This window comes from Scyliorhinus torazame, chromosome 7 (assembly GCF_047496885.1).
Source record: "Scyliorhinus torazame isolate Kashiwa2021f chromosome 7, sScyTor2.1, whole genome shotgun sequence".
NCBI lineage: Eukaryota > Metazoa > Chordata > Chondrichthyes > Carcharhiniformes > Scyliorhinidae > Scyliorhinus > Scyliorhinus torazame.
In genome coordinates, this window is record NC_092713.1 from 12,851,033 (window position 1) to 12,877,991 (window position 26,959).

Consider the following 26,959-nt stretch of genomic DNA (forward strand, 5'->3'; position numbering starts at 1 on the left):
GACTAAGTTAGGGGCAACTTTACGTCAGCAATCTTATTTGGAAAGCATCACCCCAATAGCAATTAGTCGTGGCCGAGTTTCACAAAAAGACGCAATGGTTTCAAAGATAGAAAAAGAGCAACTGCAAAGTTTAATTGAGCAACTGAACTGGTTAGGTAGACAGACGAGACCGGACGTGAGTTTTGATGTCTTAGAGTTGAGTACAAAAATGAATGATCCCAAAGTGGAAGACATAATAAGAGCAAATAAAGCATTGGCCAAACTAAAAATGCAGGAGTGTGTTTTGAAGTTCCCGGTTTTAGGTGACCTTAAGCACTTGAAACTCATAGTTTATAGTGATGTGTCCTACGCAAATTTATGTGATGGGGTTTCAAACGCAGGAGGTTTTATAATTTTCCTTTTGGGGAACAATGGTAAATGTTGCCCACTTGTGTGGGAAACAAAGAAAATAAGGAGAGTGGTAAAAAGCACTTTGGCTGCTGAGACGTTAAGCCTTGTAGAGGCGGTGGATATGGATTTTTATATAAGTATGATATTGACAGAAATTTTGGGATTAGGGGATTTGGGTAATATACCTATTGACTGTCACATTGACAATAAATCCCTGTGGGAAAATGTGCACTATACAAAAAGTGTCAATGAAAAGTGGTTACGGATAGACATCGCAAGTTTGAAGCAGATGTTGGACAGAGGGGAAATAACAAAAATTAAATGGGTCGACAGGAGCTATCAACTGTCAGACTCTTTTAAGAAAGGAGGGGCGAGTTCACAGAAACTTTTGGATATTGTCAATGAAGGGCGCTTGTTTCTGTGACTGCGTTTTTTTTTCTTTCTCATCCAAACAAGAAAAAAAAGGGGGGGGGCATCATGTGTGTGTTTTTGAGTTCCTTGAAATTTTATCTTCACCTAATCATTTTTTTTCTCCAAGGAAGGGGAGACTGTTAAGTAATGGGTTAAGAGACATTGCAATTAGTTGTCTCCTCTGTGTTAAGTATCCATTAATTGACACTGATATGTAAAGGGGGTTCAAGTGGCCTCTGTCAGGTGGTGTGTTGTTAAGAGTTTTGTGCAGAGGCTGTGGAAGTGAAATAAGTGGTGTTTGGTGAAAAGGAACAAGAACTTTAGGCTCTTCATTTCACAGCAACTAAAACGTCTAACACGAACAATGGATGGTTAAAGGAACCATCCCAACATCACAGGCACACAATACTCTCCGGATAACACTGAGAATTGAACTGAGTGCCAGCTCTCTGTTTTTCCTAAAATACTTTCCCACACAGGAGCCCGAGAACCACACCTTCAATATTGTAAGAACAGAAATAGCCATGACAAGCATGAAATAAAATTCTTGAATTAAAAGTTTAATAATGAGCATGAAACCACTGTCGATTGTCGTAAAACGCCACCTGGTCCTTTAGGGAAGGAAATCTGCCGTCCTTACCTGGTCTGTTGAAGCGTAACTGGGGATAGGTAATAAATGCTGTCCCAGCCGATATCCCAGGAATGAGTAACATAAACCCGCACAGCTCAGTTGCCCTTTTCAGCCCCTTGTCCGTTTCAAGCATAATTGTGACGATAGAGCGTCAACCCGGACAACATCAGAAACACAGAATCCATTCTGTAGTATTCAGCGACAGTGTGTTAACGCAATGAATCAGGTTAGGGAATAAATAACGTGCGGACCGCTTCCCAATAACGTAAGCAAGTTCGAAAAAATACACAACATCCCAAATAAATGATTTGAGAATAAACAAAGTAACGGAGAGCCGCCAAATAAGCACTGTGCTACCGTGCGGGCGGCATGGTAGCACAGTGGTTAGCACTGTTGCTTCACAGCTCCAGGGTCCCAGGTTCGATTCCCGGCTTGGGTCACTGTCTGTGCGGAGTCTGCACGTTCTCCCTGTATCTTCGTGGGTTTCCTCCGGGTGCTCCGGTTTCCTCCCAAAGTTTAAAGATGTGCAGGTTAGGTGGATTGGCCATGCTAAATTGTCCTTCGTGTCCAAAAAAGTTAGGTGTGGTTACTGGGTTATGTGGATAGGGTGGAGGAGTAGGCTTAAGTAGGATGCTCTTTCCAAGGGTTGGTGCAGACGCGATGGGCCGAATGGCCTCGTTCTGCACTGTAAATTCTATGAAATAAGCATGTATATCTGTGTTTGTGAACACGCTGGTGCAAATGTGACCCCGAACTAATAATGAAGGCTATGATTTAATTTGATAATTGTGATGAACATTTCTGTTCTTGTGGTAATGAAGGTGTATTGTCTAACTGTTCTGGAGCTGCTGTGCTTAGGGGGGAATAAAACTAAGCAACTGTCGTAAAAATGATAATAACAACAGCAACCATACCAAACATTCGTTTCACCTCACTTGTCCCGATAAACTGTTTCCGTCAGCTTTGTCTCCAAAGGCAGAACAACGGGAGGCATCCAAATGTGAAATTCTCCAAGAATTAATTGTGTAAATATTCCTCCAGTTGGTAATTACGCCTTTGAAGCCTGAATGAGATGGGTTGTCTCTACTTGCCTACATTGTGTTCTTTTTAAAAATCCAGTGTGACCCAAAGCAAATTTCGAAAAGTCAGCAAATATTTGACTGATCGACCAAAACATGTGTCACATAGTCATTGCACCACTAAGGGCAAGTTCATCTTGATCTTCCCAGGTCATCACAACCTGGGCAAAGAGATTAAAACCATGCCAAGCCACATCATCAAGTGAATTTTGATGCATTTATAGTAATTTTTAACAATAATATCTCATGATTAATTAACAAAATCTGTTTGCGGCTGTTACATTTGTAACGAGAATGAAAGGATATAGTTTTCATAGCAATAGAAAAGAGGCATTTTGCCTTTGGAACATGTTTCAGACAAATAATCATGGACTTTGACACAAATAAAAAGTGGATTGGTCAGCAAAGTGAGGATTTCAAGTGGTCACCTGACACACAGCGACGGCTATATATTTGGAGTCCAATGCAAACTGAATTCAGATTCAACATGAAGGCTCTTATCTTCTTGTTGGCTCTCGCCTGTGCGGGTAAGTCGAGACATTGAAGATTTTCCCCATATTTTTTAAATCAAGTCTTTGAACATTTTGTGCTCACTTTTATTTCTTCTTCGTTTCCAGGGAGTGACCATGTCAAAAGATACAGTATGTATATTTCTTCTTCTTCAAACACTGTGAAACTTTAATTTTGTATTCTGCAATTTGATAACCCTTTATTATTCCAATTTGCACAGATCCCATCTTTTCTCAAAATCAGTTACATATTTACAAGTACGATGGTGTGATTCTGACTGGGCTGCCGGAGAAAGGCTTGAACAGAGCTGGTATCAGAATAACCAGCAGAGTGAGAGTCAGAGGTCTAGGATCAAATCAGTACCTTCTACAAGTAAGCACATTTATGAACTTTTCTGCAATATTCGTTCAAACAAGAAAGTATTCAACTCAAGGGATTGCGTTGGTTTCATAAGCCATGAGAGTGAGTTTTCCATAAAACGGAAGAGTAAGTTGCCATCTTCAGGTTAGACCTGAACTTCTTAAACAGTGGTTCTGCACTCAATACTATCAACAGTGAGTTTGTAACTGTAACACTGTGATATCCTTGAAGATAAGGATGAAAAGTGGAAGTGGGGCGATAGGGACACGTGCCACTGCCACAAGTGGTTACACCCTCGCTTTCCAGATCCCAGCCATGCAGAGGAACAAAGCAAACCTGTTCCTCTCCCTCAGGAAGTGAAAGCGACAACAGTATGTTCCTCTGGAAATTCTTCTCTTCAAGAAATCAATTGAAACAGGAACACATAGGTCCAAATGAAGAATATAGTGATTCACTACCTGAGTGGAGTATCTCTAATCAAGTGCATGAGGGAGAAAGGCACAGGGTATATACCAATAAGGTTAGATGATAGAAGTTAGAGTGGAGAATCAACAGCAGCACAGAACTAGTTTGCCCAAATGACCCATTGTGACGCTCTAATTATTGTGCATATGTGTTTAAAAGCTGTGGTCTCTGCTGGGATTGATAGATACCAGACATCGTCATATCCACATTTTGGCTGGATTACTATTCAGGTTGAAAGTTGTCAATACATTGACAATGCATTGACAGTGGGCCCAAGGAAATCATTTTTGAGCAATTGCTAAACCTAGCTTGGCACCAGACTGGATCTGTCCTCCATGTCCTGCCAATGCAGCAATGCAGGAGATCAGGCAAAATGCATAAGATTCAGACTTGAAGGATTGGAGAATGCTGGTTTAACTGTAGAACTGGAGACAATTATTGGCATCTGATGTCAAAATAAAAAGAAAGAAAAATCTAATTGTCCCATTAAACAAGACCGTGGGGGGTGAGCAATGTAATGGCATGCACACTGCTTTCATTGCCTGTTATATTTTAATCTCAGCTTGAAAATCCTCAACTCCAAGAGCTTAATGGAATTTGGCCCAAAGACCCGTTTTCCTCACTCCGCAAGTTGACGGAAAGGTGGACTCCACTCCTGACCAAACCTGTGAAATTTGAGTACACAGATGGCCGAGTGGGAAATATCTTTACCTCTGAAAATGTACCTGAAGATGTCTTGAACATCCACAGAGGAATCCTGAACATTTTGCAAATCACTATCAAGAAATCCCAAAATTTCTACGATTTACAAGAGGTACTTTTGCTTTTCTTGTTTACAGAGTGAATACTTCATTGACTTTTGCTTCCTGTGTCTCACTCAATAACTCAAATGTAATTGTTTAGGCTGGAATTGAAGGAATCTGCCATGCAAGGTATATAGTTCAAGAGGACAAGAGAAAGGAACGGCTGATCATAACAAAAGCCAAAGACTTGACCAACTGCCAGGAGAGGGTTCTGAAGCAAACTGGTATAGTCTACACTCAACTCTGCCCTTCCTGTCAGCAGGTATACTTCTCATCATCAATTCCATCTCAAATTATTCCAAGTTAGTTGACAATAACATTCGGATCATTGTAGATTCAGATTAATTGCCCCAGCCTAAATAAAATGCATTCATTTCCAAGGTGGGTTGGGTTGTTGGACACTGGATATTGTTTTCTGTAACTATCAATAGAACTACACAGATTGGTAACCATGGTGATGTTTTCCTATCATTAGAGAGGCAGGAATATTCGTGCATCAGCTGCTTCCACCATTGTCCTGAAACCCACCGCACTTGGTGCAATTATTCAGGAAGCTAGAGTTCGAGAAGTGCATCAGTTTACACCTTTCCATGAACTTGATGGAACTATTCGATTGGAGGCAAGGTAAAGATTTGGATGTTGTGCCAATAATTATCTTTTTTCGAATCATTCTCATTACTTCTTCCATTCTATTTCTTAACTGTTTGACTTTCTTTCATTCTCATATTGGTCCTGGGTTACCTCTGATGAACATTTTCCATTACAGACAAAGTCTTATCTTGGAGAAGATCACAACAGCGCAGATGGAACAAATACCAGACATGCAAAATCGACGAAGTTTGCAATACCGCAGTGAGAGAAATGTTCTCCAGCAGCCATTCAGACTGCTGAAGGACCAAAATGTGATCACCCAGGTGAATATATTTTTACTTTTTTTTTCAAACCATTCATGGAATGTGTGGACTCCGGTAAAGCCAGAATTTATTGCCAGCCTCTAACTGCTCTTGAGAAGGACCCAGAAAAAGTGAAGGAATGGTGAAATGGTTTCAAGTCATGATGTCGTCTGGCTTCAAGGGGATGTTGCCATGTGCCTGCTATCATTGTTCTGGGTTGTAGAGATTGCGGATTTGCAAGGTGCTATCGAAGGAGTCTCAGTGTGTTGCTGCAATGTATCCTGTAGATACTACACACTGCTGCCACTGTGAGACCCTGGAGGGGATGAGAAGGTCAAAACTGCTCAATGAGTTGTCAAAGTGGCTGCTCTGTTTTGGATGGTATTGGGTTTCTGGAGTATTGTTGAAGTTGCATTCACAAAGGCAATTCTTTTCCGTAATTTCATGGAGTTTCTTCCTTTTCCTGCATAGATAAAAGATACCTTGAATCACATGGCTCAGCACAATGCGCAGGATGTCCATGCCGATGCACCAGCTAGACTCATGCAGCTTGTGCAGCTGCTCCGTGTAGCTCCACACAGAGCCTTTTCTGAAATTTGGAGCTGGGCTAAGACTCAACCTGAACCAAGGTACCTTCACAAAAGAGCATAAAGATTACATTTGAAGTTGAAAGTTTTCGCTAAATAGACCTGCTTTGCTCCCGTTTACTGATGGGAAGTTTTCTCCTGATGGTTGGCCTGCCTGTGAGCGGTCATTGAATAAAATGAAATGAAAAAATTAAAATCGCTTATTGTCACAAGTAGGCTTCAATGAAGTTACTGTGAAAAGACCCTAGTCACCACATTCTGGCGCCTGTTCGGGGGGGCTGGTACGGGAATTGAATCCGCGCTGCTGGCCTGCTTTAAAAGCCAGCTATTTAGCCCTGTGCTAAACCAGCCCCTCGAGATTCTCTTCCTTCCGCCATCATCACGATATTTACTTGGTTCTGCAGTTGGATATGGCTCGTTAAGCTGGGCAATGGGTCAGTTGACTAATGGCTCTGACACCAGGGAGTTTCTGCTCCCAAGTTGTATAATCCATGATGGTCAGAATGTTTTTCTCTATGCGGAATAATGTTCCATGAGGCAACTCTCAAACCAGACAAAGAGGATGAGAGAGCTGGTGTGGGATTTGGGAATGTTTTGCCAGTTCAATGACAATTCCGCCTCCTCAGATGGAGTTAGTCAATGTTGGATCTTCCACATTACATTGGTGATGGATTAATGAGCTCCCGCACAATTTCCCGCCAATGAAGATGTAGACCAATCTATTATCGGGCTTGGTGTTTGGTGCAGTCCTATTCATTCATTCTTGGGGAATGTGATGTGTCACAAGTTCAGCATTTGATTACTCATCCTAGTTACTTTGGAAGAGCGGTGGTGAGTTTCATCTTGACCTGGTGCAATCTAAATGGTGAAGGTGCCGCAGTGTTAGGAATACCAGGATTGTGATATTAATGTGGCGCCTGGAATGGGAATGACTGGAAACTGACTTTGTCTCCTCATTCTAGGCGCTGGCTCCTTGAGGCTATTCCTGCCATCGGGACGATAGAAAGTTTGAAATTCATCAAGAGCAGAATTCAAGAAAGTGAAACACTCCGCTCGGAAATTCTTCAGGCTTTAATTCTAGCATTGCACCAAGTCAAAACCGACCGAGATGTTCTAACTACAGCCAGGGTGAGTTTTCACTGAATCTACCCTTTGTTTCAGAGTAAAATGAATTCCATTCCTGGATTGTGGAGATCTCTGGCTAGAAAAGCCTTTACCGCCCATACTAGGAAACCAGAGAACCAACGAAACGTTACGGTGCACAAAGAGGCCATTCAGCCCATCGAGGTTGGCGTGGTCCAAAAAGAGAAAAAAGAAACTGACCACTCATTTTAATTCAGTTTCCCTGGTCAGTAGCCTCGCAGATTCCATCATTCAAGGTGCAGATCCAGGGACCTTTTCAATGAGCTGTGTCTTTCAATCACCAACTGGAGCAGTGAATTCCAGATGCCCAGGACCCTCTGGGAGTAAACGCTTTTCTTCAGGACCCCCTAATTGTTCCATCAATCCTATTAATAACCAACATATTAATGATTTAGTTGAGGGATAGAATTATATCTCCAAATTTGCAGAAGACACAAAGCTGGGTGGGAGGGTGAGCTGTGAGGAGGATGCAGAGATCCTTCAATGTGATTTGGACAAGTTGAGTGAGTGGGTGAATGAATGACAGATGTTGTATAAATTGAAAAAATGCAAGGTAATCCAGTTTAGCAGCAAAAACAGGAAGGCAGATTATTATCTGAATGGCCTTAAATTAGGAGAGGAGAATGCTCAATAATACCTGGGTGCCCTCGTACACCAGTCACTGAAGTTAAGCGTGCAGGTGCAACAAGTGGTAAAGAAGGCCTTCATAGCGAGAGGATTTTAGTACATGAGCAGGAATGCCTTGCTGCAACTATAGAAGGCCTTGTTGAGGCCACACCAGGTATGCTTTCAGGAAGCAGTTAGATATAGCACCTGGGCTGTAGGAGCTCAAAGGATCTGGGCAAATGCGGCATTAGGCTATTGAGTTGGATGATCTACGATGTTCATAATGAATGGTGGAGCAGGCTCGAAGGGCCAAAAGGCCTACTCCTCTCCTATTTTCTGTCTGGGAACAGACCTCTCAGCTAGGCATCAATTTTGATGTTTTGAGGTCACCAATTGATGGAGCCTTTCACACACAACCAAAATGGCGTGTGGCTGGAATGGCCAATGGGTCAAAGGGGTTGTGAAAAGCAGGATTCCTTCTCCAAAAGAAACACACTGAAGATTTCACAAAAATCTGACAATGTCATGGTCACTTTCAGAATACACAATTGTTAAATTAATTTCATATCGTGCAATCCGTGGGAATTTGAAGTAAATTCTCTGGATTACGTGTCCTTTACTAGAAACACTGATGGAATCTATTTCCCAAGCACGTTTCCACTTTCACCAGGGTGACCTTTGCTCAGTGAATATAAAACTTCTCATTTGCTTTCTCTGTGCAGGAAATCATGGAGCTTGACCAAGTGAAACGTTGTCAACTTACTCGCAAACTTACAATTCTTGCATATGGTTCCATGATCTTCAGAAACTATGCAGAGAAGCCAGTTTGTCCCGAAGAGATACTGAAAGTAAGTTGCTCCTCATCCCTCTGTCTGCCCCGTGTGCCTGTGTTTGTGACTTCTGCGCATGTCCTAACTGAGCCTTGTCTTCCAGCCCATCCACAGCTTACTCAGCGACGCCGGCAACCGTCCCAATGATGAGGACATCGTTTTGGGCCTCAAAGCGATCGGCAATGCGGGACAGCCGGCCAGCATCAAGAATATCGTCAAACTATTGCCTGGATTCGGCACGGCGGCTGCCAATCTGCCACTGAAAGTCCGGGTTGATGCTATCATGGCGCTGCGCAACATCGCCAGGAAAGACCCACGGACTGTACGAGAACCTGCTGTTTGTTTTCCTTCTCATTTGATGTCAAATTGATTTCGGTTTCAGGTTATTTCTGAAACTGACCACAGTTAACATGTTAAATCATTCATTCAAAATTCGACAATTCGACACAGGGAGGGCGACACAATAATGGGTGGCATCCCAGTCCACAAATGTTCAGGATATGTGGATTGGCCACACTAAATTGTCCCTTAATGTCCATGGATTTGCTGCTTAGGTGAGATTACAGGGTTACTGGGATAGGACGGGGGGAGTGAGCCGAGTTCGGATGCTCTTTCAGAGGGTCGGTGCAGACTGAATGTGACAGTCTGCACTGTCAGGATTCTATGCTCGCCCCAGATTGAATGGAATCCAATTCAGCAGCTTGATACTCGAGCCAAAGTCTATTTCCACCTGGGACTGGATTTGTTTATTTTCACATGTACCGAGCTACAGTGAAAAGTATTTTTCTGCGAGCAGCTCAAACAGTTCATTCAGTACATGAAAATAAAAGAAAAAGAAAATAGGTAATAGGGCAACACAAGGTGCACAATGTAAACACATAGACACCGGCATCGGGTGAAGCAAACAGGAGTGCCGTCTTAATCAGGTCAGTCCATAAGGGGGTCATTTAGGAGTCTGGTAATAGTGCGGAAGAAGTTGTTTTTGAGTCTGTTCGTGCGTGTTCTCAGACTTTTGTACCTCCTGCCCGGTGGAAGAAGTTGGAAGAGTGAGTAAGCCGGGTGGGTGGGGTCTTTGATTATGCTGCCCGCTTTCCCCGGCAGCGGGAGGTGTAGATCGAGTCAATGGATGGGAGGCAGGTTCGTGTGACTGGCTGTGTTCACGATGCTCTGAAGTTTCTTGCGGTCTTGGGCCGAGTAGTTGCCATACCGGGCTGTGATGCAGCCAGATAGGATGCTTTCTATGGTGCATCTGTAAAAGTTGGTAAGAGTCAATGTGGACATGCCGCTCCATTCCGCTTTCCCACTGTTAAACTATTCTTTCTAATCTTCTGTCACAAGGTACAACGTATTGCTGTACAGACATTCCTCAACCGAAAGAATCATCCCGAGGAGCGAATGGTGGCCTGTGCAGTACTGTTCGCGACCAAGCCACCCCTGACTTTAGTCTCCATGGTGGCGAACTCACTGCTAACCGAGACCAGCCTGCAGGTGGCCAGCTTCACCCATTCGCACATCAGGGCTCTGTCTAGAAGTTCTCTTCCATCCATCAATTCGCTGTAAGTAGACGGACTTGCCTCTCTGCGATTCCAGCTCATTCTCGGGTCAGTCAGTATTAACTGCCAGTGTTTGATAAATGTCTTGCTTCTCACAGGGCTGCTGCCTGCAATCTCGCACTCAACATCTTAAGTCCCAAACTTGAGCAACTTGGTCATCGCTTCAGCAAAGTTTACCGTGTGGACACATTTATGTGTAAGTATGGTGCCCCCAGGCCAGGGGAGGGGGTGTTAGCAATGGCTTTAACACCTTCTAACAATGACAGAAATAACATTTAATTATTTAACTGGAATAGGTGTATTACCTTTGAATTTTTCCCTTTAAAATAGACAATAAGGTGTTTAGATTGTACAGCTATGCTGATACAATTACTGTTTTGAGAGAATATACAGACATCCTTGTCTAATTGTTCTATCCTTGTGATGTAGACCGGATGATGGCGGGAGCTTCTGCTAAACTCCTGCTGTTTAAGAATTCCGGCAGTATCATTCCCACAGCACTGCTGGCCAAGGTCAGAGGTCATGCCCTGGGAGGCTCATCGGATCTGATAGAGGTAATGTTCCACTGGACTGAACCAAGGAACCCCACACGCTTGTGAAGCTATCACTCCAGTTCATTGTGCAGACAGTTCTTTCTCACACTGTTTCTTTCTCATCGATAAAGGTTGGCTTACGAGCAGAAGGTCTCCAGGAGATCCTGATGAAAGAACGAGCACCAGATCTCAGGAAAACTGAGAGTAAATCTATTCGACGCATCCTAAGCAAGGTGAGAGCAGTTCAACATGGCAGCTCATAAACAAGTAGATTCTCTGCTCTCATGTGGTTCAGTGAGAATTGTGTATTGATTCCTGATACTTCCTCTTCTCCAGTTTATCAATTGGAAGGAATTGCCAGAAGAGACACCTTTGGCTTCAGCATACTTGAAAATTTTTGGACAAGAGTTAGCTTTCGCTCAACTGAGAAAGGAAGACCTTGATGCAATTAGACAGGTACTGAACCAATCAGTAAAATAATATATTGATGAACTGACGCCAGAGTGGTCAGTGATTTGTATATTTGCTTTTCCAGAGAATGTCGAGCCCAATAGACAGCTACATGAAAAAGCTTAATGAGGGAGTTACCTTCCATCCATCCAAGGCGCTGGTGGCAGCTGAGATGCGACAGGTTGTACCGACAGTGGTTGGTCTGCCAATGGAACTGAGCATCATTTCATCCGCTGTAGCAGTGTCCAATATCAGAGGTGAGAGTCTGAACGGATAATTAAACTCAAGACTGAAGTTTGCCTTCAGTTTGGGGAGTAACTGGCCAAGATGGTGGAATGTGTACAGGTCCTTCCCCACCTCTGACAATGTGAAATGGTGTTTCCTCTTCATGCTTCAGCCTTGTCACAAATTGACACAGATTACAGCTGATAAGAGTTCAGTGTCAGCCAAGCTCAGTGGCATGTGGAGTAATGTTAGAACCTTGGTAGAGAATAGAACCATAGAGTAATGTAGCACAGAGATAGGCCATCTATGAAATACATCACACACTGTGGATTCAACAAAGTCAGGATTTTCTTTCTCATTCTCCAAACAGTTGACCTTCGCTCCGACTCTCCCATTGGTAAACTTCCTCGGCTGCTCACTTCCAGGATTCAGCTGAATGCTCGCCTCAACCCAAGGTAGACACGTCAAGCTCTTTTGTTTACAGAACCATAAATAGTGTCACTGGAATATATCTTGACATGAATGATTATTGACTGCAGTGATTTATTCTGTTTCATATTCTTCCCGGGTCGGTGTATTGCTAATGCTTTCTGTAATGTTGCAGCGTGTCCATACACACCAGAGTCTTCATGGGAATAAATATGCCTCAGATCCAGTCAGGCGTGGAACTCCGAGCAAATGTCCGTTCAATTATCCCCGTGGGCATAACTGCAAAGATAAACTTAAAAGAGGGAAATTTCAGGATTGACACTTCCCCAGCCGATAAGGAGAACAGGATTTTATCCATGATGTAAGTAGACTACTTGAACAGCGTGAACCAGGTTAATAGACTCGAACAGGTTGATATTAAGAAGGAGGATGTGCTGGAAATTTTGAAAAGCATCAGGATAGATAAGTCCCCTGGGCCAGACAGGATATACCCAAGGTTTCTACGGGAAGTGAGGGAGAAGATTGCTGCGTCGTTGGCAATGATTTTTGCGTCCTCACTCTCCACTGGAGTAGTACCGGATGATTGGAGGGAGGCAAATCTGGTTCCCCTGTTCAAGAAAGGGAATAGGGAAATCTCTGGGAATTAACAGGCACATGGACAGCAGTAAATTGAAGGGGTGTAGGTTAGGTTGATCTTAGATTAGGATAAATGGTCGGCACAACATCTTGGGCCGAAGAGCCTGTGCTGTGCTGTACTGTTCTATGTTCTCTTGTTTGATGACCTGATAATAATTTGAGATTTGATTTCCTGATATTTCCTAACACAATATTCAATGTGCAGTTCCCAGGTGTATGCGGTTTCAAGAAATGTGGAAAATCTGTCTGCGGAAAAAATAACCCCAATTTTACCTTCCACTCCGGAAAGTCGAATTTCCAGACAACGCTTCAGGTCTTCATCCCGGTCATCCCGTGCAGCCAGCGCGAGAATTGCCGTAAGTCCCAATTGCTGCCATTAACCTCATCAAACAGGCCATCCATTCAGGATTGCCTCGGAGCTGCTCATTCGCTTCATTTGTATTCGATGTTAATTCTCTTTTTCTGATCACCTGACACTAGCTCATTCTGCGTTCATCACTCCCGGCGTGTGGCAGTTCCAATGACATCTTGCTGCTCCTGTCTCACCAACATGTCCCATTTCCTCCTGACTCTACAGACACACCTGTCTCCAGAAACACTGTCTGACCAAGTGCCATGCTCCGAGGACGAACAGAGGCCACGCGTTCCCAATCGCTCATCCTATCGCTCCTGTGCAGAGGCAACAAAATTCGGCGTCAAAGCTTGTGTGGACGTCAGGATGGAGAACGCTCTTTCCTTCAAACATAGTCCATTGTACCGGCTGATGGGAGAACATACTTTGAACGTCTCGATTGCACCAGGTACAAACATGAGAAAGCACTTCCCCAACAGGCTCGGTGGATTGGCCATGTCAAATCGCCCCTCAGTGCCCAATGTTTAGGTGGGGTTACGGTGACAGGGCAGTTGGTATGGACTCAGGCAGTGTGCTCTTGCAGAGGGTCGCTGCAGACTCATTGAGCCGAATGGCCACTTTCTGCACTCTCGTGATTCTATGGATAGCTAATGAAGCCTGACAACATAACTGAATCAAAACTGAATTATGCATAAAATAATACCAGCATTGAATTCCGGGAATACAACTGGAAGAAACCGCCTTGTCATCAACCCCTTGCTTGTTGAGGTGCGGCTATTGGATGGGTCCAATTAACTGGTCTACTCATTATCATGTTGAGTCTCTGTCGATTTGGTAAGAGAGAGGACACAGCAATATCGTGCCCACTTACAGCTGCACAGAGATCCAACAGGAATTCAACTGGGATTGTAATTGTCCTTTTGTGGTCAATGGTCCTTGTTCTTTCTCCTAAATTGATGCTCAAAGAGAGAAGGCCTCCCAAGAACAACCCTGGCAAAGCTTGTCAATTTCACCTACTGTCACTTACAGGACTGTGCCGTCACAGGTCAGGTTGTTAACTTGACCTCTAACCAGCAGGATTGTCAACAGTAACCAGATTAACATTGAATGGGTTAGAGGTGTGATAGCCGTTGTTTAAAAAGAGCCAGGTGATCAGTCAGTATACAGTATAAATTGAAACCTTCTGCCCTTAAAACACACCTTCTGGCCCTCTGCAAATCACTATTAATGGGTAAATGGTCCTAACCAGGTGCGGTGCTGATTTTCAGTACTTTATTGAGACACTCAGTACCTGTCCATGATGAAGAAAGGTCAGACATGCTGAATGTTAAGCGATATTGCTGTCTTGAGGACTCGGTGGAGATTGCTCCTGAGTGAATAACCATCAGTGGGCTAGAGAGATGGTTTATAATGCAGAACAAGGCCAGCAGCGCGGGTCGAATTCCCGTACCGGCTGAGAATTCTGAATTCTCCCTCCGTTCGCCCGAACAGGCGCCGGAATGTGGCGACTAGGGGCTTTTCACAGCAACTTCATTGCAGTGTTAATGTAAGCCTACATGTGATAATAAAAAGATTATTATTTATTTATTTAACATCTCTTGTTGCAAGTGCTGCTCAATTAATGAGAAACCGTTTATTTCTAGTGACCTCGGACCCAGAAATTGAAAAGATTGTGCTGGAAATACAAGCAGGATCCAGAGCATCTTCCAAACTGATGCGACTTGCAGACAAAGAGTTAGGACCAGACAGAATCCGCAGCAGTGCCGAAAGACTGCGATTGATGAGACAAAGCTCCCTGGTACCTTCTCATTAATATATGTAGTGAAATATCACATTGCACCGATCACAGAATCCTGGAACGCTAAGATACCGTTAGTTAGGAAATCTGAAGCAAAGACATTCCCAATCACTCTCAAAATCTGAGCAAACAGTTAATGGTTCAAGTCCATATCATTTCTTCAGAGATAGAATGAAATAATCTCTGTTTCTCTCTCTGCTGATGCTCCCTGACCTGTTGAGCGTTTACACAATTTTCTGCTTTAATTTGGGATTTTCAGTATTTTGCGTTCATGAAATTCTCCAATAGTTCAGTAGCAGAGAAACAAAGTATTTTGCGACATTGGAAAGGGTAATTGTCTGTGTACCAGTTCCGGATAGAAGAAAGAATTACACTAAATAATTGTCATCATGATCGCTAGTATGGCAGGCTAGGTAGAAATGGCCCACTCTTCCCTCAACCCCCTGTTATGGGCGAGGCATTTTCAGAACCCCAAAATGTATCATGGAGTTCAACCAACCTCTCCCTTTAATGTATTTGTTGCTTTTCCGAGCACACGGCTTTTCCCCTAAGTGTGGAATTACAATTATGGACACGTGGGTTTTTAAACACAAAACACTGTTTATTCCATGAACTCAACTTAACATCGTAAATAAACATTGGATCTCTTAACACCCCTTACTTCAAAGATAACTCAGAAAATATTGCAACAGTAAATACTTCCTTAAAATGTTCCTTCAAACTTATAAGAGACTTAACACCTTTAAACAGTACCACATCAGGTTAAAGGATATATATATTTTCTGTAGAATGGCAGAGATATATTAGCTTGGGTGACTTCAGCTCCAGCACCTTGCTTTCTTAATGCAGCTCTCTGGAAACCCACAGACACACCCACGCCGCTTTCTCAAACCTGGCTTTCCCCCTTCTAAGCAGGTCACAGCAAACCAGAACTTCTCAAGCTGCTGTCTCAAACTGGCTTTCTACTTTTAAACTGCTCACGGCAAAACAGCCAGGCACTTTTAAACTGCTCTCAGCAAAACCAGCCAGACACTTTTCAAACTAACTGCAAAACCAAACTAAACTGCAAAATGGCTGAACTGAGCTGAGCTCCACCCACTCTATGACATCACTGTTTTTTAAAGGTACATTGCTTAAACATCCATGTCTTAAAGGTATTCTCGCATGACACTCCTTTATCTGCTTTAACCTCCACAGTGAGCCATTTTTATATCAAAACCTTAAAATGCTGTTTTGTTCACAGCCTAGAATGCGCAACAGGACTTTGTCCAGTTCGAGCTCCAGCAGTTCCATGCAACAGTCAGGAAGACTCACCTCTCGAAGCAGTTCCCGTACAAGCAGTTCATCAGAATATAGTCAGCGGCGGCGAGATTCTAAAATAGTCCTTCCAAGTGGAAGAACAGTCAGCAGGAGGAGAGGCAGCATGAGGAGGAGGAGCAGCAGCAGCAGCAGCAGCAGCAGCTTGAGGAGCATCAGGAGGTCACAACAACAGATAACCAGACGGACCAGTGGGACTTTGCGCAGTGGCAGGATATTGAGCAGTCGGAGAGAGGTAACTGCTGTTATCAGTGCTGCCAATAATTTGATCTTCTTATGCTGCGGCTGGGGGAAAAACACTTTCCATTTGAGTTAAGGTCTCCCTTCTGCTTTAGCAAGGCACCAACTTCAAACCCATACCCCGTTCTGATATTTCCCCAACTTCCAAAGTTACTCTCTATGAATAGGATTGCCAGGAAAGCAATTTATTTCTCAAAAGAATTTTCCAGCCCAGACAGACAGATGTTCCTATGTTGATAAGATATCGGAGCAGAATTAGGCCACTCGGCCGATCGGGTCTGCTCCGCCATTCTATCATGGCTGATATGTTCCTCATCTGCGACCTACAATGTTACAGACCAAGAGTTGGATTGCAAAATCAGCCAGAGCATCGCCTCCCTACAACACATTACCTAAGAGCAGGAGTAGGCATAACCCTTCAACCCATTACCAATTAAATAATCGTCTAACTCTTGAAATTTACTCACTGTCCAACATCCAGCACACTCTTGAGTAGCGAATTCCACAGATTCACAACCCTTTGGGAGAAGTAGTTTTTCCTAAAATCTGTTTTAAATTTGCTACCTCTTATTCCAAGATTATTATCTCTTGTTTTAGAATGTCCCACAAGAGGAGGCATCAGCTCCACGCCTACTTTATTCATACCGTTTAGCATCTTGTATACCTCAATTAGGTCTCCCCTCATTCTCCTAAACTCCAGATAGTACAGGCCTAAACTGTTCAATCTCTCCTCATACGGCAAACTCCTCATCATTGGAATCAATATAGTGAACCTCCTCTGAACTGCCTCCAATGCCACTACATCTTTCCTCAAATAAGGGGACCAAAACTCTGCACAATACTCCAGGTGCAGCCTTATATAATCCCTTTTCTTCAAATGCCAACATTCCATTTGCCGTCCTTATTATCTGCTACACCTGCATGCTCATTTCCTGTGACTGATGCACAAGGACATCCAGATCCCGGAGCACCCCGAACTCTCCCCCCATTGAAATAATAAGTTGCCGTTCCATTTTGTGGACCAAGATGCACAACCTCACACTTGTCCACATTAAACTCCATCTGCCACATTTTGGCCCACTCTCCTAACGTATTTATATCTATTTGTAAGGTTCTTATTTACAGTCTCCCTGCCAGGGCTGGATTTAAACTAGGTCACCTAAAATGATGGGCCAACTATTCGTAAATCATCTGATTCGGTATTTCAATCTCTTTTCACAGTCAATAAGCCACCAACTCCTGGAACTCGCGTTCAGGCCATTGCAAGACAGCCGGGTAAGATAACACTCTGCTCGCACAGTTAGCAATTCTTCTTCTGTGACATGGACATTATGTAACGTGTGTAAGCCATATTGCCTGCATCACATTTAATTATTTGTTTTCTAAGAATGTGCTGCTTAATACCTCTATAGAACATTAATCATACTGACATTGAAACGTTTACATTTTCATCAATAAATTGAAATAATAAACATCAAGTAACTCACATAGTCAAAGGGAAGTGCAATAATTTGCTCCCTGCGTATTGATTGTCATCAATTTGCACTTTGATGTTGCTTAGTACACAGTCCGAAAGCAGTCAGCACGAATTCTCTCTGCTTCAACACATCGCTCTGGCTCCAGCCGTATTACCAGGATAGGACGTCGTTCTGGCTCAAGGGCAAGTCGCGCCAGCCACGGTTCATCCATCCTTCGATCATCTGAGCAGGTCTGTCGAGTAGTCGCTGTAGGAATGGTCCCAGAGGTTTTCAATGTTTGGGGATTTTTCAGCCTAGGTGTTTATTTTATATAATCTACATTTGTGTTTCAAACTGCAGCGCTATTTGATTAGCAGAGTGGGCCCACCTTCCCTGGTTGTCCTTCTTCGATCTCGAAGGACCGACGGCACACAGCGAGGCTACCAGGTGACTGGTTACGTGAAGATGGAAACTCGCCTGCCGAGGGTACACTTGCGCCTGGTGGAACTGGATGAGAAGAGCAATTGGAGAATCTGTGCCGATGCAGCAATGCCCAGCTCACACAAAGTCTTGGTAACGGCCAACTCTCCAATCACATGCCTGCTTGCTGTAGACATTCTGAAATGCCGACAGGTAAAGTATCGCTTTGTCTCACTGTCATTTCTTTTAACATTCTCTAGACACAAGTGAGATGGGGTGAAAACTGTGAGAAATACAAAGTTTCCGTCAGAGTGTCGAATGGTCAGCTTGCAACACACCCAGCAGTGAAGGTCAAAATGCAATGGTCCAGGATTCCTGAGAGTCTGAAATATAATGCAAAAATGTGAGTATTCTGCAAACATCATTGTCTCAGTCTATTCTTCACTGTCCCTTATCCACAATACTAAGATCCAAAACAATTGTTTTCCAATCAGGGTTGGAGACTATATACCAGGTTTGGGTTATGCGTTAGGATTGTCTCAAACCTACAGACGTAATCCATCTCGTCAGATTACAGCACTGGTGGCTCTAACATCCCCACGTACAATCGATACAATCATCAAACTGCCCAAGGTATTTCTTTACGATTGTGTCACTGTGATTTTTTTCACTCAATGTCACATTTGTGTGCCTGCAGAATCATGAATCTTTGATTTTCTCTTGCAGATGACAGCCTATTATCAGGGTTTGCAGCTCCCTGCATCATTGCCCATGCAAGCAATAAGTGTACGGGTGCAGCAGAAAGGATTCAGCACCATAGCTGACATTCCAGACATGGTTCTGGCAACCAACCAACGTAATTAAAATTTCAAGTATCTCCTCTCCAGATTTAGCTGCGATGAGTTGTAGTGAAAACTTGCCATTATTTTAAGTCGAATCTCACGCAGAGAAGTATTGAAGTCCTGCCTGATGTTTTATATTTGTTCACCAACATGAGATGCTCAGTGGGCCCATCAGCAATGTTGGAAATGCCTCCTTCCAGTCCATAGAATGCCCATTGATCCGCAGGATGTTGGAACCAATCACGTGATTGTTGTGTAATTCCAAATATCAAACAGCAGTCGAGCGAGTATTATTGGCGTAGTGATGACATTATTCTGGTCTTGCTCTGCCTCCGATTTTAACAAATCTTAATTTGCTTATTTTAAAAAGGTTAACCAATCCCTCAGAATAATGTCCAAAGGAAGAATGGCTGACCATGTTAGTTTGAATCTCATCAATTATCATTGCTAGGCCTATGTATCCTGGAAGTAAAAATGTTTGACCTGTATGTTGGCTATAAAGTCATTATTTGTAAATATTATTTGATTGTTCTGTAGGTCAGTGTACTGTAGAAAAGGATATTATTCAGTCCTTCGATGAAACCAAATTGAAACATACGCTCGCGAATAGGTGCTATTATGTCCTGACCCAAGATTGTTCACCATCCACAAGGTTCATATTGATGATGAGGCGTGCTGAAATTGATCAGAGCAAAAAGGAAATAAAATTAGTGCTGGCATCCAACAATACGTAAGTTACATTATCTTTGATCTCCAATAGCTTTCATGTATATTTCTGGAGAACGTGATTATTTCATTGAAGAGGGAGTAACTTTATCAGACTGGTGAATGGCAGCTTTTCTGATCATTTAATACATCTGATATTTGCATGCCTGCAGACTGGGATCCATTGAAAAATGTATCAATGGGCACAGGTGACCAGACTACTGCAGGCTCAATATTAGTGATGCCAAGAGGCTATAAGGACACCACACTGCTCATGAGAATCCAAATGTGTTATTAAAGCTGGAAGGGCTGGAAAGATTAGTTAAATTCATTAGGTTAACCATGATCTGAATGTGAAAAATACCCCCTGTTTATCGACCAATCATCTGATTTCCTCCCACAGTCCAAAGATGGGCAGGTGAGGTGGATTGGCCATGCTAATATGCCCCTTTGTATCCAAAGGTTCGGTGGGGTTATAGGGATGGGGTGGGGGAGGGGGGGGGGGGGGGGGGGGGAGTTGGCCTGGATAGCGTATTCGTTCAGAGGTCGGTGCAGACTCAATAGGCGGAATAGCCTCCTTCTGCACTGTAGATATCCCACGGAATTCCATTGCAACAAGGACGATATTTCAAGGAATTTCATTGCTAATGAAACAATTTTGGAGTACCCGAGAATGGTGAAGATGCAAGATATTTGTTACTTTCTTTCTTTACTACCAGCATCATTTTTCTGGCAAAGGGGAGAGAGCGATTTCACAATGGTGAGTAACTGAGGTCACACTGCATCTTTAGAGGGCAGGACATTAATCAGGGGATTCCTTCAGGAGAGTAATCAGCAGGTTGGCGACAATGAAGGGATAACGTGGGAAAAAGTGAGGTTAATTATCTGATTGCATATTTTGCACCGCACACTTTACATTGTTCAATGCCACAGAACGTTTATAGCTACTTTAACAGAGTCTGTGTGTCTGCTTTGAAACAGGATCATTGAAGCAATTCCTACACAAAGTGGAACAAAGCTGTTGGTTAATGGTGTAGAACGGGATCCGAGCCAACAGATCCCAGAGGTCTCTGGTGAGTAAATCTTCTGCTCCTACATAGGGGCAGCATGGTAGCACAAGTGATTAGCACTGTGGCTTCACAGCGCCAGGGTCCCAGGTTCAGTTCCCTGCTGGGTCACTGTCTGTGCAGAGTCTGCATGTTCCCCCGTACCTGCGTGGGTTTCCTCCGGGTGCTCCGGTTTCCTCCCAAAGACGTGCAGGTTAGGTGGATTGGCCATGATAAATTGCCCTTAGTGACCAAAACGGTTAGGAGGGGTTAATGGGTTACGGGTATAAGGTGGAAGTGAGGGCTTAAGTGGGTCGGTGTAGACTCGATGGACTGAATGGCCTCCTTCTGCACTGTATGTTCCATGTACTTATTTGCCTTGAATTTAAATTTCGGAAATATCACACTATATGTTTGCACTGTTCACTGTCATCATGAATTGCACTATTTAATATGATAGGCCATAAAAACATTAATTGACAAAGATTCTCGATAAGTTATTTACACACTGAGAGGTTGTTTCCGCTGGTTGGTGAGTCGAGAACATCAGGGCAAAGTTTCAGGATATGGGGTGTATTATTGAGCAGAGAGGTGAGGAGAAATTTCTTCATTCAAAGGGTTGTGAATTTTAGAATTCGTTACCCCAGAATAATTTGCATGCTCCACCGTTGATTATATTTGAGGCTGCGCTAGACATATTTTTGGGACTCTGAGGATATGGAAGTGGGAGAGAAAGTGCAGTTAAGGCCAATGATCAGGCATGAACATGTTGAATGGAGCAGGAGGCTTCAGTACTCATACCCTTCCTTCTGGAGTTCAAGAGGTAATGTAGACTTAGTATAAAAAATAGAAGTATGTTAATATGGAAGATGCCTGTGAACATGTTTCCCTGTATTAAACTCAGTTCCAAAATTAAGAGCACAACCGATCGCTATGGATTTGATTTACAAAGAAAGTAGCATAATATACAGTCATCATCTGCTGACACACCTCTTCAGTCTATGAGTTCTTCTCCAATTCTTCACTCAATGTACAGTTCAGTCACATTCTAAAATAAAAGTATCCAGTTTACAATCATTTTGTAGCTTGAAATTTCTTGGCTTTCCCCATTATCTTAATATTGTCAGAAGATTGAAGTCGCTGATTGGAAAAATGGATATCTGTCCTGTTTTTAGGTATCAATGTTCAGCAGAAAGATGCCGGAATTATTTTAGAAGTAAGATCAATCGGTATTGAGCGACTGTTTTTTGATGGAAACCGAGTGGAGGTACCTCAGGCTATTGAACAAATTATAACTTTAAACATTAACTCTGAATGTAGCTGGTAAACTGATTCCTCCCCCTCTGCGTGTAGATTGAACTTGATCAGATGATAAGTAAGACATGTGGTATTTGTGGACAAAATAACGCTGAGAAAAAAATGATGAAACCAAATCAAGAGGAAGCCAGAGATGTTGAGGATCTTTTTGAATCATGGACATATCCAGGGCAAACCTGCGCAGATGGTAAGAGAATCGCCACTCATTTTCAATCATGTTCTGTCCCGAAACCATCATCCCATCTGCATTTGTCCCACTGTGATAAACTGTATTTTGTTAAATTTCAGACTGCAAAGTGAGACGAGAATTTGTGCCATTAGGAAAAGTCATTGAATTCGAAGGACTGGAATCCAGATGTTACTCAGTTGAACCAGTGCAACGGTGCCTGGAAGGATGTGCACCCATTGAAACACGCTCTCAGATTGTCAATTTCCACTGTGTGTCATCCAGTAAGTGTGCAGCACTAATGTATATACTTTACACATCAACAAAATGCAACCTTTACAGAGGATTGCACAGGATAAACAGATCAGAAAGGGGTTATTCCCCTGACTAGTCCAAGCCTGTTTATGTTGCGCTCGAGCTTCTTCCCATCTTTTCTCATTTGAATCTGTTATTGTAATCCTATATTCCTCTCCCACTCTATGTTGGTTAGTTTCTATTAAATACATGTTCACTTTACACTTCACCAACCTCCTGTGCTGCCCAGTTCCATCTTCTTATATTGACCACCCCTCGATTTGGTGTCAAGTACATTAAGCAGTCAGTGAATACCATTTATGATTGCAAAGAGTGAATTTCTCTTGTTTCAGTGATTGTTGTTATCTGCAAAGATCACATATCCCCACAAACCCACTTGAGATCATGTCGGTGATAAAGAATCAAAGCTGTGATTATCACATAACTCATGATTTGATATTACCTGAACACACATTGAAGCAATATTTTACTATTCGGTGCATTGTACTTTTGCGTTTAAATTCCACATGCCCAAACGTTCAATATTTATTCCATTGGTTTGGCTTCCCTCCCGACAGCTGCCTGCCGAATGTTCCCCTTGGTTACAGCTGGGTCCAAATCATTGTATGTTTTTAAGGTGATAGGTGTTGTTCTTGAGGACTAAAGATATCACAGGGTATGGGGGGAAAGCAGAAACGGGTTACTGAGTTGGATGATCACCAAGATCATAATGAATGGCTGAGCCGGCTCGAAGGGTCACATGGCCTCCTCCTGCTCCTATTTTCTGTAATACCTGATTCATTTTGCTTGAGATCCGCATTGACACTGATTAAAATTATATTTACAGACATCGGAGAAATGGTCACATTTTAAATATATTAGTGTTTTACACTGATTCTCCTCTAACGCTAACGTTTTTCTGTTAACAGATTTCACTGTGAATGACTATACAGTATTCAGTAGGAAGTCTCCGGACGTGCGCCACTCTGTGGATTCCCATAGTGACTGCATGTGCAGCCGGTGCGCTGAAGCGTGAAGACATCTGGCTATCTTGTCTTCAAGGAGGACACATGAGCTCTCTATTCATTTGTGAATTTGAAATAATTTGTAAATTGTGAATTCCAGGGTTCACAAGATGAACTCAGAGCACTGTAAATTTAACATTCTGAAATGTTCTTTCAAATGCAACAATAAAGTTTTTATTTCTCAGCAAGTGCAAAACAAGTTGTTTGAGTCATTTTTGTGCTCGGTTCGAATTGAAGGATTAGGAAAGTATTCTGTCTGTTACAGTCTGTGAGCCTGGACTATTTTCCCATTTTTCCCTTCTCTTCCTCAAGCCGTGTCGAGGCTCACTGTCAACAAAAGACACCTTTTGTTTCCTTGGCTCCAGTTCCAGGAAATTGTTGACTTTCCAACTTCCCTTCCTGGCCTCCCATATTAATGGTCTTTGTAAAATGCTGCCCCTGCCGTGGGTATTGCACCCCCACCGCTTTCACAACCATAATTTCTCCCGTTTGTGAGACTTTGCTGCGAATACATTCGCTGCTGTATTCCGTTACTTAAGGATACCGGACATTTTTCCGAGCGCAACACTTTGCCTGGGGTGTTTGGAATTTCCTGACAATGTGGCAGACGCCGCATAAATACACGATTGTTCATTCTCCTGGAAGAAGCTCAATAGATGTAATGTATTGATTGATTGGACAGAACTATTTCATAGTCAGGGTGGAAAGGCTTGGAAGAGATGACACAGGGAGACTGTCAAGACCGGTAACACAGCAATGTTTAGCGGATATAATAATAATCTTTGTTGTCACAAGTAGACTTACATTAACACTGTAATGAAGTTACTGTGAAAAGCCCCGAGTCGCCAAATTCCGTCGCCTGTTTGGGTACACGGACAGGGAATTCAGAATTACCTAACAGCACATCTTTCGGGACTTGAGGGAGGAAACCGGAGCACCCGGAGGAAACCCACGCAGACACGGGGAGAACGTGCAGCCACCACCAAGACGGGAATCGAACCTGGGACCCTGGATGAGTGAAGTGACAGTGCTACCCACTGTGCTACCGTGCTGCCCATATTGTGAAGCTTCAACCGAGAAACAGGATGGGGGGAACTGGTTATTCATTTTTGTCATCAAGACCTCGCCATGTGTCCAGGAATGTTGCCATGGATAAGCAATAGATGTTGTTAAATATTCCTGAGTACAAGTTGTTTTGAAGAGATACGAATGGGAAGGAAGGGGCGGTATTGGGTTAGGAGAGCATTGTAGTCGTGGAGAAAATGGATGCCGCAGAGGGTTCAAGGCCAGCATCAATTTTATTAGAGATAAGGACCAAAAGGGGTGCAATTACCACCAACTAGTGAGAAGGTTGGAGAAGAACAATTCTGAAATGAAGTTACAGGGCGATGTAAATGTTATAGAGTAGTTATAATGGGGGGACTTTAATTATCGCAATATGAGCTTGGATAGGGTTACCACAAAGGGTGGAGAGGGGCAAGATTTCCGAAACTGTGTTCAGGAACATTTTCCGCAGCAGTTTGTGTCCACTACAACAGGAAGGGATGTCCTGTTGGACCTGGTTCTTGGAACTAAGGTGTAACAATTTGATCAAGTGTTAATCCAGGAACATTTAGGAGACCGTGATCATTCTATCATAAGGTGTAGTACAATGATAGACATATACAACAGGCAGTCCAGATTGGCAATAATTAACCGGGGGAGAGCTGACTTCAATGGGACAAGTATGAAGCTGGGCTGGATAGATTGAGATGAAACGTTGTCTGTAAAGCTTTAGTTGAACAAGGAACTCTATCAAAAATGTTCCTGACATGGTTAAGGTATATTCCCTGAAAAGATAAAGGGAGGACCATCAAATCAAGAGCTTCCTGGATGAAAGAAGAGATAAAGATTTAGGTGAGGAAGTAAAAGTGTGCGTACGACAGGTGACAGGTTAAAGTACATTTGAAAGTACATAAAGCTCATTAGAGCAGCGAAGTGGGATTATAAGAAAAGACTACAGCAACCAACAAAAAAGGGAATCCCAAAGTTTCCTGCAGGGATATATATAGTAAAAGGAGTTAAAATGGAGGAGTCGAGCCGGTTAGTGATCTAACAGGCAATTTTCTCATGGAACCTTTGGTCTTAAACGAATAAATAAATACCTTGCACCTCTCTTTACCAAGGAGGTAGATGCTACCCAGGACATAGTGTCAAATGGGCGACTCTGTCTCTGGAAAGGTTAGAAATTGCTGAAGAGGAAGTGTTCAAAATACTGTTGATAATGAAAGTTGACAAGGCATTGGAAACAGGTGAGATGTATTGAGTGATATTGATGGGAGTAAGAATGAAAATTGTAGGGACGCTGGCGATTATCTTCTAGTCTTCTCTACTCAACATCATGGCAAAATGGAGTAGTAATGTCAGCAAAAATCTCTTCACCCAAAGAGACGTTGGCGCCTGGAATAATCTTTCTGAGAGGGTGATGGAAATGGATCCCCCGCGCTATTGAAAGGGAAATTGGATTGCTCTGTGAAAAGAAAGAGTGTGCAAAGTTACAGAGATATTGCACGGAAGTGAGATGCACTTTCAGGGAGCCAGTGCAGACCCGATGGGCTGAATGGCCTTCTTCTGCACTGTAAACATTCTGCGGTTCTGTAAACATTCCCATGTCCCTGTGACCAGAGCTTCATCAAGTGTAAATCTCAAAGTTCTGCCTCTGCAGCACAATTAGTGAGCATCTTACAGTCCTGTCCTCTTCGCAGAGTGCTCGTAGAAGAAGGAGCGAAGAACTTCCAAATGTATAAGACCATTAGACACAGGAGCAGAATTAGGCTATTAGGCTATTCGGCCCATTGCATCTGCTCTGCCATTCAATAATGGCAACTATGTTTCTCATCCCCATTCTCCTGCTTTCTCCCCATGTCCCTTATTCCCTCATTAATTACAAAGCAGTCTTAAAGACACTCAGTGATTTTACCTCCACAGCCCTCTGCGGCAAAGACTTCCACAGATTTGCCACTCTCTGCCTGAGAAAATAGCTCCTCATCTCAGTTTTAAAAGATTGACCCTTCAGTTTGAGGCTGTGCTTCTAGTTTTTCCTACTAGTGGAAACACCCTCTCCCCGTCCACTGTTTCTAGCCCTCTCAATATCCTGTACATTTCAATAAATCCCCTCTCATCCTTTTAAACTCCTATGTGTACAGACCCAGAGTCCTCAACGTATCTGCAAGGTTGTAAATGACAATTAACACATAACTAATTATATTGTGACACTATGAGTGAGGGTTAGCTCATTCAACACCAATTAACCTTTGTAGATTTAAAATCAGGCCGTACAAATTCAGAATAAAGTTGATTGTGAATATTCCCATCAATGCTGCCTGGAGATCCCCCTCCCATGTGTCTGGGATTAAATTGATACACACCGCTTGTATCCATTTGTTGCATTTTAAAATCCAAATAAT

The 26,959-nt window shown here is 43.0% G+C and overlaps 1 protein-coding gene across 1 annotated transcript; it reads left to right on the forward strand.

Annotated features, from left to right (window-relative positions):
- Nucleotides 1-2,862: 2,862 nt before the first annotated feature.
- On the forward strand, nucleotides 2,863-23,712 carry LOC140426039 (vitellogenin-like). Its single transcript, XM_072510339.1, has 35 exons — nucleotides 2,863-3,038; nucleotides 3,129-3,152; nucleotides 3,242-3,393; nucleotides 4,409-4,660; nucleotides 4,750-4,911; nucleotides 5,125-5,273; nucleotides 5,416-5,563; nucleotides 6,014-6,171; nucleotides 7,092-7,257; nucleotides 8,601-8,726; nucleotides 8,812-9,030; nucleotides 10,047-10,264; nucleotides 10,360-10,457; nucleotides 10,691-10,815; nucleotides 10,926-11,027; nucleotides 11,131-11,250; nucleotides 11,330-11,501; nucleotides 11,840-11,924; nucleotides 12,074-12,259; nucleotides 12,740-12,890; nucleotides 13,112-13,334; nucleotides 14,530-14,684; nucleotides 15,928-16,236; nucleotides 17,463-17,516; nucleotides 17,803-17,949; nucleotides 18,059-18,271; nucleotides 18,379-18,521; nucleotides 18,613-18,751; nucleotides 18,845-18,974; nucleotides 19,498-19,690; nucleotides 20,647-20,738; nucleotides 21,887-21,978; nucleotides 22,065-22,215; nucleotides 22,317-22,478; nucleotides 23,418-23,712. Exons 1-35 carry the CDS (start codon nucleotides 2,879-2,881, stop codon nucleotides 23,522-23,524), a joined length of 5,283 nt encoding a protein of 1,760 aa, XP_072366440.1. The 5' UTR covers nucleotides 2,863-2,878; the 3' UTR covers nucleotides 23,525-23,712.
- The last annotated feature ends 3,247 nt before the right edge of the window (nucleotides 23,713-26,959 follow it).

What these genes read in the sequence shown, in the direction of transcription:
- LOC140426039 (XM_072510339.1), top strand. Translation starts at nt 2,879, where the DNA reads ATGGACTTTGACACAAATAAAAAGTGGATTGGTCAGCAAAGTGAGGAT. An exon ending in ACCTTGATGCAATTAGACAG is followed by an intron (nt 11,251 to 11,329) that starts GTACTGAACCAA and finishes TTGCTTTTCCAG; the next exon opens with AGAATGTCGAGCCCAATAGA. An exon ending in AATGCTCGCCTCAACCCAAG is followed by an intron (nt 11,925 to 12,073) that starts GTAGACACGTCA and finishes GTAATGTTGCAG; the next exon opens with CGTGTCCATACACACCAGAG.